Source organism: Cariama cristata, unplaced genomic scaffold (assembly GCF_000690535.1).
Source record: "Cariama cristata isolate BGI_N322 unplaced genomic scaffold, ASM69053v1 scaffold27091, whole genome shotgun sequence".
Classification (NCBI taxonomy): Eukaryota; Metazoa; Chordata; class Aves; order Cariamiformes; family Cariamidae; genus Cariama; species Cariama cristata.
Genome location: NW_009599120.1, coordinates 29,073 through 48,377, shown reverse-complemented (window position 1 = coordinate 48,377; position 19,305 = coordinate 29,073). Strand labels below are relative to the sequence as shown.

Genomic DNA, 19,305 nt, shown 5'->3' with positions numbered 1-19,305 from the left:
ACGAAGAGACTTGGGAACTGCCACGGGTTGCAGTCTGCTGTTTTTTGCATCTGGACGGTAGTGGGACTCAAGCCTGGAGACAGTGTCATTGCAACTGAAATCTGGCTCACTCTGGCTCTTAAAGAGGCCCCAAGAATGTTACTGTTAACCTAATGAAGGTGTGACTTGCTGCCAAAAAGAAATTTGGAGAGCTTCCCTGCTTCTTAGGACATGAAGACTCCTGTCACTGTAGTTTGTTGGTGCAGAAGGTTATACTACAGCGGTTATGTTTGTTTCCTGCTTAGGTTTTTTGGCTTCCTCCTCTTCGTGAATCCGGTAAACTCTTACTCATTTCCTCTCCAAATGAATCAATTCCATTCTTTTAATCTCTCCTTGTATGGAAGTCTCTTCTATGCCTCCAGTGGTTTTTCTCATCCATCAGTTCTTCTCTTTTACAATACTTCCTTTTGGGTTGGTCTCACAGAAATGAACAGAACATTAAGTGAGAAATATTGGTATCACCATTTCCCAATGTTAATTTCAGTTCCATTTATTTGTGTGCCTGGGTGAAATCCTGGTAAACTTATTAATCCAGTAGAATGCTTTTGTTGTTATATTCAGTGGATATATTCTCTAAACAAAATTTTGCTTATCTTTCTGATCTTCAGATCTACCTGGCCAGACACTGGAGATGTTTCCATGATGTTTAATTCTTGAATTGTTGTAATCCATTTAAAAAAATCAACCACAATTCAGAGCAATAATTCATTTATTTCTTCCAGGTTGTGTCATCTTGGGCATTTCATGTGCAAATTGTGCATTTCCATTTTTAGGTTCCCTTCTCCCTTTTCTAGTGTTATCCTAGGAAGATTAAAGTGGGGCTGAGAAAATGCAATGGTTATGTACAGTCATGCTTCTGTTTCTTGTCTCTGATGGTCTCATAACAAAGATCTGAGACCTGAAGAAAGCATTATTAGTCAGGCAGACACTAAAGCATATTCCAGACGTAGTCATGTATTTCCAGGATTACTTGTTTCTTTGCCTTCCTGGGGCTTGGGGTGAAGCTGATTGGCCTGCAGTTCCCTGGGTCCTCTGTCTTGCCCTTCTCGAAGGCAGAAGTGACATTTACTTTCCTCCAGTCTTTGGGCGCTTCTTCTGGTCACCATGATCGTTCTTAGATTGTTTAGAGTAGCCTTGCAATGACATCAGCCCGATCCCTTACCACTTCTGGGTGCATCCCATCAGGGCCCATGGACATCCAATGATACCATGCAAACCTCCCCACCTGTGTGTATTCTGTATATAATGATACATATTTATGAATTCTTAAGATAACTTTAAGACATATGTAAACTTTTGCAGATAGTTAACATTAAAGAATGTTAAAAATAGTTTAAAGTATACAGAGCTTCATTAGTGAGTTCAGCGTAAGATTGTATTTTTTAGTTCCGTTATACTTTTAGCCATCAGCATTTATTCACCTTATAACAAACCGTTTTCTTAACCTTTTATGAAAGAAACTTAAAGGAATTAGGTAAGTTTTACAAACACTGGTAATTCATTTTGAGCACCTCTTCTTTTTGAGCTGTATAATTCTGACAGTGACCATGTTATCCATCACTTGATTTTTGTAGAAACCTTGGAAAAGAACTGCGAAGAACTTAAAAAATGAAGTCAGAGGAAATAAAGATGTAAAAGACTTGTAGCATTTACTTTATTATATTAATTTAGATCAGTCTGAGCACAGAAGAGGATCAAGAGGCTTTATTTTTAATTTGGAGCTGCTTGTTATTGCCAGTAGTCAGAGTTAATTTTGAACACTGCGTCAGTAGCTCCAGTAAACTTGCGGAGTGTTTAATTTTGTTTTTCTATGCTAAATTAATATCTCTGCAGTGTAATTTTATGATTAACAGGGCCTGAATCCATGAACTAAGGTATTGCTGTTTGTTCCACTTGGGTGAAAAATGGGTAAATTCATAAAGAAAGAATTCTGTGCTGGGATTTCAAATGAATATAAAACCTACTGTGCTGTATAGTTTGTAGGTTTGAAACTGTGGAATCATTCTCAAATGAATAGAAGTACATTAAAATTGAACTTTAAAAATTCAGAATGTAGAGATGAATCAACCATGTTGACTCATAAATGTTAATCTTTTATTAAAACTCTCCTTAAAAATCTGAGCTAGCACTGGACAAATGATTACAAATGGTTTATTACCTCCTACAGTTTATTGCTTAAATCTCAAGTCACGGGTGAGACAATGTAAACAACAGCCCATAGTGAATCTGGATACTGGGGATTATTTGAGAACCAAGGAGATCAGAGCTTTTACCTTCCTTACACGTCCCTCACGCAGCCTCATTTGCTTCCTTCCCAGCCTTGTATTTGCTAACTCCTCACTGCCGCTCCCAGTAAGGAGGTAGCTGCTGCCCAGAGAAGGCTGGGCACAAAGCCATGTTCGTTCCTGCTGTGTCACTGCTTGCAGCTACCAGCCTTGGCCATCATCGACCAAAATGCATGGACATCCCCTCGCTTCCACCTCCCTGATCTCTGGCATCTTCCCCCACTTCCAGCATCTAACCTCTAAGCAGGATCTTCACCTTCATCTTTCCAGCCTCCCTTCTTTCTGAGACAACTGCATCTTTTTGGGGACCTTTCTTTTCCACCTCCTTGTCTTTCTGGACCCCCAAGCTTACAACGTTTCCAAATTAAATAGTCAGTGTGCAGAAGCACAACATGGGATCAGCTTTGTAGCTGGTGGTTCAGTTTCCTCTCTCTGTCAGGGTTGATTGAGGGCATGCTGCTTTTGCTTAGTCTGGGTGTTACAAAAAATTGCAGCTGGCCTGTACCAGTTGCAGTCAGCAAGTAGCAGACTTCTGCTTGAGAGTTCAAAATCCAATTCTGAAAATTTAGCTGTCTCCATCCCTGCCTCCTACAGCCAATTGCCTGAATGCAAACTGTTAGCATCCATAATATAAGCTATTTTTCACCTAAAACATTGAGAGAAAGTGGTAATAGGCAAGGAAAACCTAATGAAACTTATTGGATAAGAAGGATTTTCCTGCGTGTAAAATTTAGAGTGCTGAAGTACTCACACACATATCCAGAAAGCTCATTATATCCAAATTTTCCATGTCCAAATTTCCATATTTCAGAGCAGAACAAATAGAGAAACAGTGATTATAAATCTGTACATGTCGAGGTCTTAGGAAGTTACCATTTCTATTATGTATTAGGGTCCTGATAATCTTGGTTCAATTTTTAAATCTGATTTCAAGATGGAGATCAGAGATGAAATCTTTGGCTTGTATTAACTGCCATAGCTCTGCTGACTTGGATAGAACTCTGAAAACTCAGACTGTCTTTGATTGCCAGAATGGAACTTCAAAAAGAATAAAATGCTTTCCTTTCTCTTAGCCCAGTGAAATGGTACGTACAGTCATTAATTGTTATGGTTTAGTCAGTGCTTGAAGTTTAATAGTGTGTAATGGTGTGTTACATTTATTTTTTAAGTAGTAAATGCCAGTAGTTTTTGTGGGGAAGGACTCTGTTATGAGTGCCTGCAGGAAGTCAACGGGATACGTTACTCTTAAAGGCATTCCAAATGGGAGAGGGTAGCAGGAGAGTGTCTGCTTTTCATAGCTCCAAGATACTGCTGATCATGAGGTTGATGGTTTCTTCTGCTATGAGAGGCATGGATGTTAGATGACAGCTCCCATTACATGAAGCTCTGTTGCTCGTAATAGCAGGATATCAGCTCTGCTAATAGTTCGAAGCCCTTTTGGACTTGGAACTCAAAATGATCGGTAATTCATTTGCATCTTTCTGAAAGCAGGACCTTGCCTCTGTGAATTGCAGTGGCTTCTTGTTCTCATTTCCAGATGTGCTGAGTGATAGATCTGCTCCTGAGCCCAGAATAAGGAGTACTAGCCATTAACAGCCAAGTTATTAACAGACTTGATGAAATAGTCTTGTCAAAACTGTTGTAGTTTTGATGTCTGTGTTTTGGTGATGCTAGAAATGCTTAAACAGATGATGACAACTTAGCCTGAGAGTTAACAGTGTAACGGTATCATATTAAGAACATAATATTGGAAAATTTTCTGCAAGGTAGTAAGTTTTTCAGGATATGGTTATAGTCATAGTTGGTGCCCCTTCTTTTTTACTGCATGATTTTACATACAGCCAGAAAATTGCCTTCACAGCGTCAGTGCTCTGTCAAAGCAAAAGGATAGCCTGACATTACGGAAGCTTTTTTGTTAATAAGAAAGGTCTCTGTTTAATTTGAAAAAAAATATACATATCCTTCTCTTCATCAGCAGGACTTTTATTTTTTCAGTGAATAACACAGGAGTATTCTGAAAGTTAAAACTTTGGTTGGTAGTGGCTACGTGAAAGCCTTTCTAGACGTGTAATTTAAAAAAGTTATGAATTACAAGACAATGACAGAAGTTTAAAAGAAGAACCTAATTCTTCTTCTGGAATTGCATGCTCTGAAAATTTAATCTGTGCTGGGTTTAGCCACAGAAAGTCAACTATGCCATTCAAGTGGTGGAACAAGAAATATGAATTATCCATGTTTATACAGATTAAAGATTTGTGTAACTTGCTAGTTAACATAGTTCTTCCAGGTGAAGTTCTAATGACACACTAGTTTCGGTGATTAGTGATCTGAAATAACATCATTTAATGAGACAAGAAAACAGAATGCTGTCTGCAGAGCCCAATGAGAACACATAAATCTGAAGCCTAGAAAAACACTACTTTTACCTTTAAAATTAAAACCCAAAACCACTTCCATGCCTTTCAACAGTGGAATGTTGCCAGAACAGTTTCAAAAGAAGGAGAAATAATGATGTTGCTGCATTCTGTAGTACTTGGCAAATTTAAAGCTTTTTAAAAATAGAATGCATTTTTCCTCCCTGCCTTTTGTTTTTGAATATTTATCATGTCAGTATAAAATGATACGGCTTTGTTATTAAGTTCAATTTCTTGCTGACCTTCTCTATGAGTGATGCCCGAGTGTCTTTAAGCTGTGGAGTAAGTACTCTAGTGGTGATTTGTTAGAATGCTGATGTACACGCTCTTATATTCCAGCCCCAAAACCCCATACAAAGGTAGGATCTAACAGTCTTTCACTCTTCCCTGAAACTGTTTGCTGCTTTTCTGTGCTTTGTCTTTGTTTTCTGGAGCTTCTGAGAATAACTTTCAGGACCTTTCAGTTTAGGTAGTCCCTTCATTACTAGTTCCTGCTCCCTTATTGTCACAGAAATATAGTTCAGATGTTCTCACAGTTAAACGACAGCCTAACCTGCTGCAAAGCTATTTTAATTCAGCACAGACAATTTACTTTTCTGTCAAGGAAGAAAATTCAACTGTTAATTCAGTAATCAATTAAACACTTAGATAAAATTTAAGCTTCCATTGAAAGGTAATTTCCTTGAAAATTGATCATCTCTGTTTTGCAACATGTACTGTACAAGAAATTTTAAGGACATACAAATTGAAATACATTTCAATGAAAAAACTAAATATGTAATACTGCATGTATGTTTGTAACAACTGGTATGGCAACTTCAAGTTTAGTACTTTGGGAGGTTTCTTTGTGTTTGATTTCTGCCTCTCTAAAATTGCATTAACGTTATTACTGCTAAGTGTGGTATTTAGTGTCATATAGTTGTAACATGAACTAAACAAAAGATATAATAAAGTAATTTCTAAATTACTTTTTTTGCCTTGGGACTGGAAACATTTTTTATGATAAGAGCATGAGCCATGATAACCCATTAATTAATTTGCAGGGAGACCGGAAGGTTCAGTTACAGCTGTAATGGAAAGGATGTCAATTATTTCTTCACCATTTGTGAAGGGGTGGTTGGGCACGGGAAGAGACCAGTACAACAAAAATGGAGTTGAGAGAATGACGTTCAACAGCAAAATGCTTTCCATCCACTTAACAGCTTCCAATGGAACTGAATTCAGGACACAGGAAGAGCGCCAAATGATCAAATCCCTAAGGCAAAACTGCTTGTTGTGGGAGGTTTTAATTTCAAATTTGCTTCTACAGAGACATTGATACTTACTTTTCACAAAATCTGGTATTTTACTGTAAAGATATATTAAAATACTTTTAATCCATTATCTAAATTATTAAGCTAAATTGAAGTTACTGCTTTTTCTAAGCTTAGTTGTGTTTTACTGCACTGTTTGTACTATTTGAAAAACCACCCAGTAAATCCATGTGAAACTCCTCTCCAATTTTCCAATTTAGCAAATGTCATTTACTCAAAATAGAATTTAAATACATGCATAACTTTAGGCAGGTATTTAAGGAAATAGGTATAAACTTACATACATACTTAAGTCTTTTGCTAGATTGGGACTTAACACTATTTTTATTTTATACATCACTCTTGTTTTAGTAGTGCTTTTATTATTACTTTTATGCTTTTAGAAACAACCTCAGGAAATCGTGTCTATTTTTATAAACAAAAAGTTTACATCTATACAATTCACATGTATGTTATCAAAATTTGTGGTCATCATGTCTGAGGGTCTTATATTAGGGTCTTCCTTGTCTTCTCCCTTGGGGAGAAATGCATGCTCACTGGGTATCTTGTTTTAGTAAGCTTTTTGGTTTTATATTTGTTATGCGCGAATTTAAACTACAGAGACAGTAGCAAAGAAGTGTACATTGCAGTTCTGTTGGAAGCTGATAGGGCATGGTGTTCCAGTTTTGGTGCTTATCCTTGAGAAAGCTCCCAGATACACAGCTTTCCCATGATAATTTTGTTATGAGAAGAAGTGGAGATTTTATTTGCAGTATTCTTCATAAAGCTGTTGGTAGATATGCGGTGCAAAATGCAGAATCAAAAGTCCTGAACAGGAGGACTGAGGCTCTGAACTTCGATTGAAACTGAAGGAAACAAGCAGAGAGATTCAAAGGCATAGTGATGTGTTTATAGCCATCTGAATCGCTGAGGAGGTATATTGTAGCATGCCGTATGGCTGGAGCTTCCAAAATGCTGAAGACTGTCTTCACATGTATATTGCAGTTTCATAGACCAGGCGAGAGGAGAGGAAGGGTGTGAATTACCAAGGCCCAAAATGACTCCTTGGTAGTCTCTAGGGGAAGAGATGACAGAAAATATCCCTGTCAGTTGCTCTTATATGATACAACAGATGAGAATCCAACCTCCTAACCTAGGCTGACCAGCACAGATGCTAGCGTGTATTTTGTATGCAGAGAGGTTACAGCATGGCTGTGAACCCCTGAAATTGTTTTGCTTGCTCCTCCTTCTCCGGTCCAACTTTTCTTTAGGTTCAGCATGATTTTCGTCTATAATTTGATCTCACTCAGCTGCTGGGCTATCATAGCTCAGTTGGTATCCATATGTGGTAGGACCACAGAGGTGTCTATTGCTGGACTGTGACACCTTTTCCTCCTGGTGGCTGCAGGCTGGTGATGTAGACGCCCAGAAAAATGCATCCTTCTCGAACTCCACAAACCAGTGATCTACTGGGGAGGTGTTGTCCTAGATCCTATGGTATATCTTCAGTATGAAATTAAATAGGGAAGTTAATGTGCCTGTATTTTGCTCTGTTTGTACAAATGAATAATAAATACATGATTTTATATTTTAAATAACGTCAAAATATATTTTAAAGTTTGAGTGCTTGATCCTTCCACCATATTCTTTGATTCGATCGGAATTGCAGAAGAACATCTGGCTATATGCACTGAAAAGACGGTTGACTTTGTCCTAAAGAAAGTAAACTCACAGGAATTGTGTTCAACATCTAAAATGCATTCTGATGAGTTGTGTTTTCAAGTATTCTAAGGAGAGCATTGCCATTACAGTGAGCATTGCCTTGTCAGTGAACTTGACCGCTGTAGTCTGGAAAAATAACATACTTGAACACGTATGCTTATGTGTTTGGAAGCCCTTGAGGCTGGAAAAAAACGTCTAGCCTAACATTGTTAAATAAATATGAAACTATTTTATTTAAATTCAGGATGATCTAAGACATCAGGCTGTTTTATGAAGTCCTAATTTTATGAATTAGGTAACGTTTTTAACATGGCTCGTTATGAGAACTAGGAACAGAATAATTTTGGGAAAAGAAAATTAAATCCTGATTTAAACAAACTGTTAGATGATTTGGATCGTTTTAACAAAAGTAAAAAATGAATGTTTGATATCATTAGAGTCATTGGATCCTACTTTTGTGATGGTATTCCAAATACCTCTGTTAAAAGATCTGTAGACTGGTTGAGACTAGAAATGTATTTTTCTGTGGACATTTTTGGAGAAGTTTTTCCTGAGAGTAGCAGTTTTGTGCACAGAAGGAACTTTGTCCAGGGCGTAGATATTTATTGGTACTCTGCTCTACTTAATTAAAAACCTTTTCTTGATTGGTATGCAGATTTTTGATCCCCTTAATATACAAGGAACAAGCCAGGGGCTGAGTATGTTTGGATCTTTTACGAATTCATTTGAACTGAACCATTTAAAACAATTTTTTTTCTCTCAATTGCAAATTAGGAGTGTATTTGTGTTCAGAGACAAGGCATTTCTATTAAGTGACCACATACTTGGTTCTTTCATACTGATATCTGTGAAGAGTAAGCACACAGTTAAATCACCTGTTTAAATGGTAGTCTGAATGAGATCAGATGTTTGCATATGTGCTTAATGTTTAACAACATTTGACATACATGATTTTTCATTAGACCATCTGATACATGCTTAACATATTTAATAAGAAAAAGAAAATATTTCGTTAAAGTATATTTTTAAAAATACTGTGGTACTAGCTGCCTCTGTATACTAAATAGTTCTTAAAACATTGTCATTGTTTATTTTTATAGTTTACACTTGTGCCTTTAACTACCCCTTCTGACTTTTGCAACTGTTACACTAGTGACAAGCTCACATCACTTGGAAAGGATTGATGCTTCGGGAAATTCACAGCAGTCTTGCAGACTACTCTGCAAAGTTTTTGTCTTTATTGATGATTGGGTGTGTAATTACATGTTTTCTTTTTAAGCTCTTCATGTCTATTTTCAACTTGGGTGATCAGTTCACTAATACCAGTATAGGCTACTGAATCAGATTTACTAAATGGTAAGCTGAAATGGCCCATTTTTGATACATTTTCCTTTACTTGTCTAAGAAAAGATATGTTTCTTTACTGGATGTGTTCAGTTTATCTTGAGTATATATACCTTCAGGTGTAGTGAGTCAAGTCTGTAAAAGAGTGTTTTGAAAATTTTCCAACATTTGATTGAACTCTGGAGATTTCTGATAAATGTTTGATATGCTGTTATCCTCCTGGTTTTTATTGGAAAAATATTCTCAGAGAAGTTATTGCTTCAAGTGTGTAAAAGCAACTTTATTCTTTTTCCAGTGGTCATTGTAGTGTAAAGGTATATCATCATCCTTTTTATCTTTAAAATATAGTACACCAGCCAATATAAAATTCAAAGTTCATTACCATAGTGACCAAAAGGAGTTTTCCTTTGTGATGAAGTACCACGTAAATGAAACTTATGTTACTAATTTTATTAATTTTTTGAATGATTTGTTGTTACAGCTTCTGCTACATTTGAAGACTTTCAAATCCGGCCCCATGCTCTTTTTGTTCATTCGTATCGAGCGCCAGCCTTTTGTGACCATTGTGGAGAAATGCTGTGGGGGCTGGTGCGTCAAGGACTCAAATGTGAAGGTAAGCTGCAGTGAGATGTGATTTTTCAGTCTCAAGAAAAGACCTGTGCATTCCACTTACAGATGTTGTCTCTGATGCTGCTTTTAAATTGATTAGGCATCAGAAAAAAAATTACAGAAGGTAGACACAGTAAGAACTATCAAAATAATTAACTTTTGACTTAATCCTTTTGACTACTCTGAGGTCTCCTAGATATAGCTCTGTAACCTGAAGTGCAAAAAAAATTGTTCTGTATATATTTTTAAGAAAAGGTTTTCTGTGTCTTATGCTTCCCTTATGAACCTGAGCCTGTATCTCATTCTATATCACATTAATTTAGATCATTTAACTGAAATTACTGTCCGTCCATATGAGGTTGCAATAGCTATCTTTTCTCATTTTGTCACAACTATTTGACTCCTGGCAGACTGTATCCAATGAAATATATAATTTGCAGTAAAAGACTTCCTTACCTCCCAAATGCTGATCGCAGAAATTTCCTGCACTTTGAGAGCATAGATTTTTGAAAAATCAAAGAAAAAACACTGGTTATAGATATAGCTATTCAGAACTTGTAACATTATCTCTCTAAAAACATATAGAATATAGGAGTTAAACCAGCAGAGTAGAGGAAAAAAGTTTAATCAAAAATAAGGGTGATGTTTTTGAATTCTTGTTGTTTTCTGGGAAAAAAAATAATATTCTTTACTTTTTCCAATAATAAACTGTAATCAGATGGTTTTAAATTTCTCTTTTCAGGATGTGGTCTAAATTACCACAAGAGATGTGCATTTAAAATCCCTAACAACTGCAGTGGTGTACGGAAAAGGCGCCTGTCAAACGTGTCCCTGACGGGACTCAGCACCATTCGGACAGTTTCTGCAGAACCCTCGCCCGGCGTGCCGGATGAAGCCCTTCTGGTATGGGATTCCCTAGCTATAGAGGCCATGGGTGTTGCTGATAAGAAACAACGACATTTAGTGCTATAGGAGCTGGTTTTGCCTGTTACAGACTACAGAGGAGTGTGGTATGTAAATTATAAAGCGTTGCTGTGAGAAAAGGCATCTTGACATAAAAGGGAGGTCACTAGTTTAAGGTATGTGGGTTTAAGGTATGTGTCACTTCTGATACTCCCAGGAGTCTCCTCCCTTTGTCAAGAATTAGGTTATTTTTGGAGGTTCAAAACTGCCACCGGTGCTAATGTGAGTAGTTGCATCTTGGAGGCTGTCATCTCTGGAGCTAGAAGTTGAATTTCTTCTGTATCAGACCATTATATCCATTGATTTATGATACAGGAAAGATTTGCCTCAGGAGAATGCTGTGACGCAAACACCATGCTATCAAACTGAGTGTCTGTCACAGTCAAGGCTATAGTTAATTAATTGGAACATCCATATTTAGCATATTTCTTAGTGTTCAAAAGAAAGTAGGAGAAATCTCCCTTGTTTCCCTAAACAGATCTTTGTGATGAATGTATGTGTGTATATATGTGTATAGATGTATATATAAGTATACAGTATACACACACGCACACGTAAATATATGGTATACTTGTACATGTATTAATATAGTAGTTTTCCATCATGAAAACAACTCTTCTGAGAACAGAATGTAATGACTGGAGTAAATTAGAATACTATATTTTTTTTTTATCTTTGGCATATTTGTTCCTTTTAACACTCACGGTCATAATATACTTGAAGAGTTAAGAATTTACACTGTGTGTAAATGAATTCACTCCTAAGTGAAAGTTTTGAAAACCTTAAGGTTTAAAAGAGAGGAAAGAATTTACAAGTACACACAACAATTATCATGTTTTCCTCTCAATTAGAATATTAAACTTATTAAACTTGACATACTAAAAGGACACTATTGCAGATGATGTAGACCTGGTATTATATGCAGTACCGTCTACGAACTATAATTATGTACTTATGCTACTGATTATCATTAGCCTAAAGCTACTTGGAAATTAAGGTTAGCGTTATAAATCTGTATTTTTAATTGAAAAGCTGCATAAATGAGTAAGGTGCTTAAGTTCTGCAAAAACTGTAGCAACAAATCTTTATAGATTATTTGTAATTCACAGTAGGTTGTTTCAGAACTGCTGTCTTATTCAGACCAAGACAGAAAATTTTGAGGAAGCCTGGCCCTAATTATCAATTGTGTCTGGAATTTTGTTTAAAAAAAAATTGTATGACTGAGCATCCTGGTATACTCTCTGTAAATATCCACTGCACTGTACAGTTACAAGATAGCAAAGAATTTCAATTTCAAAACATTTTAAATTATATTACTGTGTTGTTTGCTGATACACTTTTATATGAAATACCTTGTTTTGCACAGCTACATATTTTAAAACTGTTGAAAATATTAAAAATTTCCTGTGAAGAAATGCAGTAAGTTTCATACATACTGCAGGCTATACTTCTCTAAGAACTTGTAATCATCAGTGTACCCATGCTGATCATTCAGAACATCATACAAGTGCGCAAGCATGTGCATGCACAAAGAAAGTATGTTTACAGTAGGTACAGGGGTGGGCATTAGCCTAGAGAAATGAAATAGCTTTCTGATTTCACTTTTATTTCAGGAAATCATGATATCATTTGCCAGATTTTCAGAAGTGCTGTTACATATGACTTCTATGTGTCTTTTGGGGTTTTTTTGTTTGTTTGGTTGTTGTTGTGGTTTTTTTTTTTTGCGTTGAATGTGTTTCAAGTTTTTTCCGTTTTTAAGTGTGCATAAGCTTGGTCAGTTTTCCTGTACCAGATCTGTCCTTTGGACGCCATTCTTCTGCAGTACTTGTGAGATAAGTTTTATGGCATTTATACCGTGATACCGATCAAAGCATGCACTTTGGAATTTATTTTTCTACAGTCTGTGTGAATATACTAAGAAACATCATTCTCATTCATAAAATCGTATCATTCGTTATTAGTATTGATGTGGCACTTGAATCACTGGTAACAAAATATAACCTCCGTTTAGGACCACTGAATTCAATCAAGTATCTGTCAGTTCTTTAAGTAGGACTAAACGGAGTGTTATTTTTACCCCTATTTGCTATGTAGAGTCAGAGCAGCTGAGAGAGAAAGAGTTCCTGGAGATCTTTCATAGATGGAATTATTAACTAAGTTAAGATTTCAGAACCTTTTGTCAATGTTGCATGAACCAGAAAGAAGCCAGCTTTAACTCACAGTGTTAAATTTAGCTTGTAAATCTGGCTTCTGGGAAAACGCCACTTAGGAAGTGAAGAAGTTATGCCCTAACTTATGAAACTGTGGCATTCAAAAAATCTTTGAAACAAGATAATGTGGAATCCTGCAAAGGGTACTTTAATTATCCTTTCATAGGGAACCACCACACACAGGCACAGTTTTGGTTTGGGTATAAATGTTTTCATTAGCTCATAAAATGTTTCATTTTGATCTGAAAATTGACTGGGGACTATATTTGAGTACAGCTTTTAAAAATCTACCTCCAAAGAGTAAAATCTGGGCAATATCCTTTTTTGATTCTTAACTTAATAGTGTAAAACTCATGAACAGAAATGCTAAAAACAAGTGGAACTAGGAGGACGCTATGTAATCCAGATTTTTACCTGTGATAGCTCAAATGCAATTCTTTTGCATTCTATTCTATAACATAGAATGAGAGTATAAAATAATCACACATTCATGCTTGCTTCTAAAGTAACATTATTTTCTGTCTTTTTCTCCCTCATTTCTTTGTTCTGTTTTTTCTTCTTTCCAACTTCCTGTCTCAGTCTCCTGTCAGCCCTGGCTATGAGGTATGTACTGAATTTACTCTGCTCTCTATCATACTATCAGGAACATCCTCTTTTATGGCTGTTAGTGTCAATGTGAAGAAATGCAGGACTTCGATCAGATTAGTATATTATAATCTTCAGCACTCAAAAGCGTTTGTTTTTCTTTAAGAAAGAGTATACCCAGTGCGAAACTCCAGTCCAGATTCCAAAGTGAAGGTAATAATTCTTATACTAAACAGTAAAATGGGGTAACATTAAAATATTTTAATACAAATTTGGCTTTTTCATTTCTTAAGCATGACAGAAGTCATTAGTTGGACTGACACTTTTTTTTACTGGTAGTAATACATGGGAAGAAAATTTTAACATCACTTTCAGAACATTGAGAATTTGCTGGAGTAATGTAGAAAATAAACATTTTATTTTAAGCTGAACAAACCTGACATTTAAGTGCTCACTAGCAATAAACTTCTAATACCATAATGCAGTGTTGTAATTTTTTTCCAGAATATGTTTGCGTTAAAAAAACAAACAGTCAAGGATTCTGTAGTTTTGTGGAAATAAACATGAACAGTGTATAACTAAGTTACAGCTATAAAAAGAGTATCAAGTCTAAATGAGAAAACAGGATTTTTTTTCAGTGGGTACTTCATGTGAAAGGTTGTCCTCTTTGGCTTTCAATGTTTTTTTTCCAAAGAAATTTGTTTAATGTCTAAAGTTTTGAAAGTTTTTGAAACTATAAAATGTTGGCATCTTTTCCTTGCAGCATATATTTGAGATGCAGCCAGAGAAGAGCAGGCTTTGCAAATGTTTTCCTTTTTAGAAATACTACATAGTTAATCTGAGGAATATTTTGTTACACTGAAATGAAGATTATCATGGCCAAACATCTGTCTCTTTGAAAGAAATAACTTTATTTCTTCCTAAAACACATGTATTCTTATTGTAGGGTGCCAAAGAATTACAGCTCCACAGAATATCCATAAAACAACGCAAACAAGGATGTATAGAACAGGGTTTTTGTCATATCTAAGTTATTTTTATTCTAAATATGTGCTATCTGAAAAATGATGAATCCATCAATCTGGATGGTGATGGATTACCCTAAATTAACAGTAACTAAAATGAAAAAAAAATGAAGGTATTTGAAGGAAAAACAAAATTGTGTTTCTTTTGTAAAAAGAATATATGTTAACCATCTATGTTTTTACTTTAAAATACATTTATATGACACAATAGAATTTTATTTCTATTTATTTTTATGTATGCTTCCATTATTTTGGTAAGTTTTATTCATTCTTCTAGAAGCAATGAATGTTGGTACGTTAAGGTAATTTTATAGATACATTGGAAGTAATTTCTCAGAAAAAGCCTAGCTGAACTTTGCACTTAAAATAGGAATTCTGTGTCTCATGGGGCACAGGTAGGTGGAATATTATAGAGTTACTTACATACGATCTTTGCTTTTTTATGAAGAATGAGGACTTACTTTTTACTAAATAATTTAAAATTTAAATAATTTTAGTTAAAAGGAGTATTTACGTATTACTGACAGAATACAAAGCTCCAGGTGTTACCTGCCTCTCTAGATTTATTTTAAACAGAGCTGGCATGAGGCCTTTCAACTATGTATAGAAGAGTGATTTTGCAGCACTAGGACGGTAGAGTCTCTGGGAGGGAATTGTCTTGAGTTGTGTAGGTGACATTTTTCTCTTTCTTCCCTTGTACCCAGCTCTTAATACAGCTGCTCTTTTCTCTTACTTCACTGAAATAAGGAATCCTAATTTCCTGACTCAAAAATTCCCACTCTACAAAACCTTCATTTTCCACACTAAGACATAAGACGCATCTCCTTTTCCCAGTTCCACTCCCTATAGAGCCTCCTATCCCTCTCCAGCTCATTGGAGTGGAAAAAAGGAGCCCTTGAGAGAAGGGTTAAAGAAGAGCCTAGGGTGTTGCAGCTGAGAGCATCTTCGTGCCTTAAGCCAATTGTAATTAGTAGGAGTCCTTTTCTAATGGCTAGAGTTAGTTAGACCAAAGGTCCTTAGAGGCAAAATTAATATTTCCTCTTGAAGAAAGACACTAAAGTTAACTGTGAATTAATAAGACTCATAGGTATGTTCTGTTCTGGTCACCCCGAAGTTACCCTTCCATGCTCCGGTGATGCACACTGCACATTTCTCTCTGTCTTACGGGAACTTATTTTCAGTGTGCTCATTTGTTTAATAAAAACACCTATGCTGTTTTGGGGAGTGCTCCTGGAAATTTTTTGAGGTCCAAAATCTAGATGTTATTTAAAAATAATAAAACTGTAAAATATAGGCTGTGAACTAAATCAATCCTTAGTAAGGTTTACATTGATTTAGTGCCAGATTCACCAGGTGGATCTAGGGTCATGCACTGAACAGAACTGAGAATCAAGAACTCAGTGAATCTGACAATGAAAGTTAAATATTTAAATAGGAATTTAAGTTAATTCCACGATCTTCTGGGTGTAATTTTTTTGTTTTCTTGCTTGTGTACAATTTTTTTAAATATTAAAACATATTAAAGGTAAAAACCAACTCAACAAAAGCCATTTAAAATGTAGTTCCCTTTTTCTATGTCTATGACATTCAAAGTCCAACTGAGCCCTGAGTTAAAACATCGTAGGATACAGAAAGTAAATTTGGAATAACGTACCTTACATGCTGCTGTGCCGTAAAATAATAGTGGTCTCTGTACTGGCTGCCATGCACTAAATACTCTAGGACTGAATTTCTTATGACTAATTCAAACTACATTAGAACTTGTCTGACCTAATTTGCCCCAATATGATTGTTTTAGAAGTTCATTACAGCTAGATGAGATCTAAAATGTGATCAAGCCAATTATTTTAAGTTAAAAGAGATATATTTAGGAAAACATTAAATACTGCATCAGTTGTGCACCTAATGTCTTCCAAATACCTGGAAAGGTAGGTAGAGGAGAAGATGGTAAACAGCTTAAGATGTACATGTTCTGAAATTTCATATGTGCCATGTCGAGTGATGTTTTTTGAACGCAACTTGTTAGTGATCCTTTGGAGAGGTTTTATGGATATTTGATTCTTCAGCTTGGAACAGGAGAGAGGTTCAGGTTGTTCTTGTCCTCAGGTAATTCCCACTTGTTCTTAAATCACCTAATTTGTTTAGGAAAGACATACAATAATAATAGTTGTCAGCTTATGATCCTTTATATAAGTCACCATGGCTTAAACTGAGGACTTACAGATGCTCTGCAACTGTAACGGCAGGAATTCTTTAGGACTGTATGGTACGTCTAAGCAAACATAATCAGAGCTAAGTTCTTGTAGTTTTTAAGTACTAACACAAGGGTTTGCACATACTGAAAACAGAGAAGAGCGGCAAACCCTGCAGCACACATTTTACTTTCCTGTAGCATCTCTGAAACGTCATTCATGTTAGTGCTGGGTCTTGTGAAATGGTACAAGATGCCAAAGTGCAATTTGTATTTTGAGGAATAGAGGCAATCAGTGCACCCTTTTATCTCTACTTACCTGACCCAAACACGTTCAATGATGCTTTCTCTTCTAATATATAAGCTTGTTTTTCTGCATTGGTAACATCCTACTGCACCTGAACTTCTCTTTTTAGACAATCCTCACCAAGCTGGTTTGTCTAGGTGTCTATCCAATGCCAAAACTTTTTCCAAACCAGTGGCTGTGGTTAAGCCCAAAGACCTGCTGGTTATCTCTGATTCGGCAAGGATGGTATGGAGACAGTCAGATGGGACTCGTGTACACAGACATTGGGGGAGGAGGAAGGCAGTATTCATATGTGATAGGGTGATCCAGAATTGTGCAAAGATTCCCTGAGGGGTTTTGTCTTGAATTATAGCTTGGTTGTGACACCTTTGTATCATGGTATGTGCCTTTTTTTTTTTCTTTCTTTCTTTCTTATTAGTTCTCTGCAGTAGGCATGACTGAGCTGCTGGGTCTGGCTTATGATGTAGGCATTGTAGTAGTGCAAGAGACTTACATGAAAATAATTTATTACTTAAAATTATTATACTTAAAATTATGAAGCACATAATAGAAGATCAAACTAAACCTAATAGTTTTGAAGGAACTTGCATCTGTAAGATTCAGGAAAAAAGCTTTGTGCTATGTAAGCCCTGCTATGCCCTGCTGGCACTAGCAAATCGTTTGTCAACAAAGGGCTTTTGTTTTGGGAAATCTCTGACTCTGAGAAGTCAGCACAGTCACCCAGTGACGGCTGAAACCCAGTAATCTTCTCTTGTTACTTTACAAAGTAAGGTAGGTTACAGACGGAGCATTCAAACCACTGTTTGCTGGTATTGATGTCTGGGTGGAGGAACAGGGTACATAATAATTTCCATCTGTGGTTAGTTTAATATTAACAGCTTGTACTGAAGTCAGTTCTTTGATGTGTTTACACATGTGACACTGAAGTGTTTTTCAGACCATAGCTATCTAACCGTGGTGCTTGTAGGATGAAATCATGCACTTGACTTAAAGAGTGTAAGAAGCCTCGAAAGACAACACAGTTGATTGCAGTCTAAGTGTGGTATTTCAGTATATTTAACTGAAGATTTGTTTCCTTGAATTCGCTTAATTACAGTCACATAGTTTAATTTGTAAAAGAAAGTCAACATTTGCATTGCATTAAAAACATAGTAGTTCCTGTGGTTACATAGATATCTAGCACCTCATTTGACAGTAGCTTCCTGTGAAGAAACTGTATATGAGCATACTAAGGCTTTATCCTCTGCCTTCAATATAGGAAGGAAATGCAAGTTTCAACAAGTATGCTTCAACACTGAAAATGAAACTTCATACGGACTGTTAGTGCTGTTTGTTTTTTTTTAAAATATACATCACTTTTCTCAATTGTCGAAGTAAATAAAAAAAAACCTAGCTCATGATAGTTTGTTTCTTTTATTAAGGCAAACATTTCAAAATTGTGGGAATACCTGTGTTGTTTTTTGATTTAATATCTCAGTGTAAAGTACAGGAATAATGTCACAATACTTTTTAGATATTGAATCTGCAAAAGGTTAGGACTTCTTTGTGAGCAGATTTGAAAAATTATGTATTTAGGAAAGTATAGGATGTGTAGCCTGTTCTCTTCTGAGTGAAGGTTGCTGATTTGAATGTGTTTCCGCAAGCATGATTTAAAGTAAGATGATCAAATGTCAAAATTAAGTATTTTTTTTTCTGACTCTTCTAGAACATGAAGCTCTTCAGTAAAGTTTTGTCGGAATCACTGGGACATTTTCAATGGGACTGTTGAAAGCTTTTAAAAGAAGTGAGGCAAACAGCACTCTGTTTTATGTTTTAGGCTAGCCTGTGCAGCCAGATTGCAGGGCTGGTCCTTGTCTTTGTTCCCAAGAGGCCAACTCTGCATATAAATCAGCTTCTATTGCTTCCCATAGCCCCTTCAACATCTCCCTAAAGTCTGTGTGATTTCTGTGCCTGGGAGAGACAGTCGAACTCACCCAGGTAATAAGAACAGCTGAATCCATTGATAGGGAATCAGTATTTATTTCAGTTTCATAATTGTATTTTGCAATGGATTTGGACAAGGTAAAAAAGACAGGAAAGTTCTCCTGCTGACGTATTTTTACCTTTGGGGTAGCAGGTAGAGGACTGTATCCTTCCTGCAATGACAGGGTTCTGTACAATGACTTTGTGCTTCTGGCTAGTGTAGACAAATTATTGTGTCCTTGAATAGCTTTTAACAAGGCTCACAGGATAAACCGTGAGTAGCTTCAGTATCTTCAAAAATTTGAAGAAATTGAACAAGAAGGAGGGGCAAGGTACAAGGTATCAGCTAATAAGAGT

At 36.1% G+C, this 19,305-nt stretch overlaps 1 protein-coding gene across 1 annotated transcript in view; it reads left to right on the top strand.

Annotated features, from left to right (window-relative positions):
* Positions 1-19,305, top strand: part of LOC104155384 (serine/threonine-protein kinase D1-like) — a 56,947-nt gene that overhangs the window by 14,233 nt on the left and 23,409 nt on the right. The window contains 2 exon segments of the mRNA XM_009709584.1: positions 9,578-9,709; positions 10,448-10,608. Coding sequence (XP_009707886.1) covers positions 9,578-9,709; positions 10,448-10,608 — 293 coding nt within the window.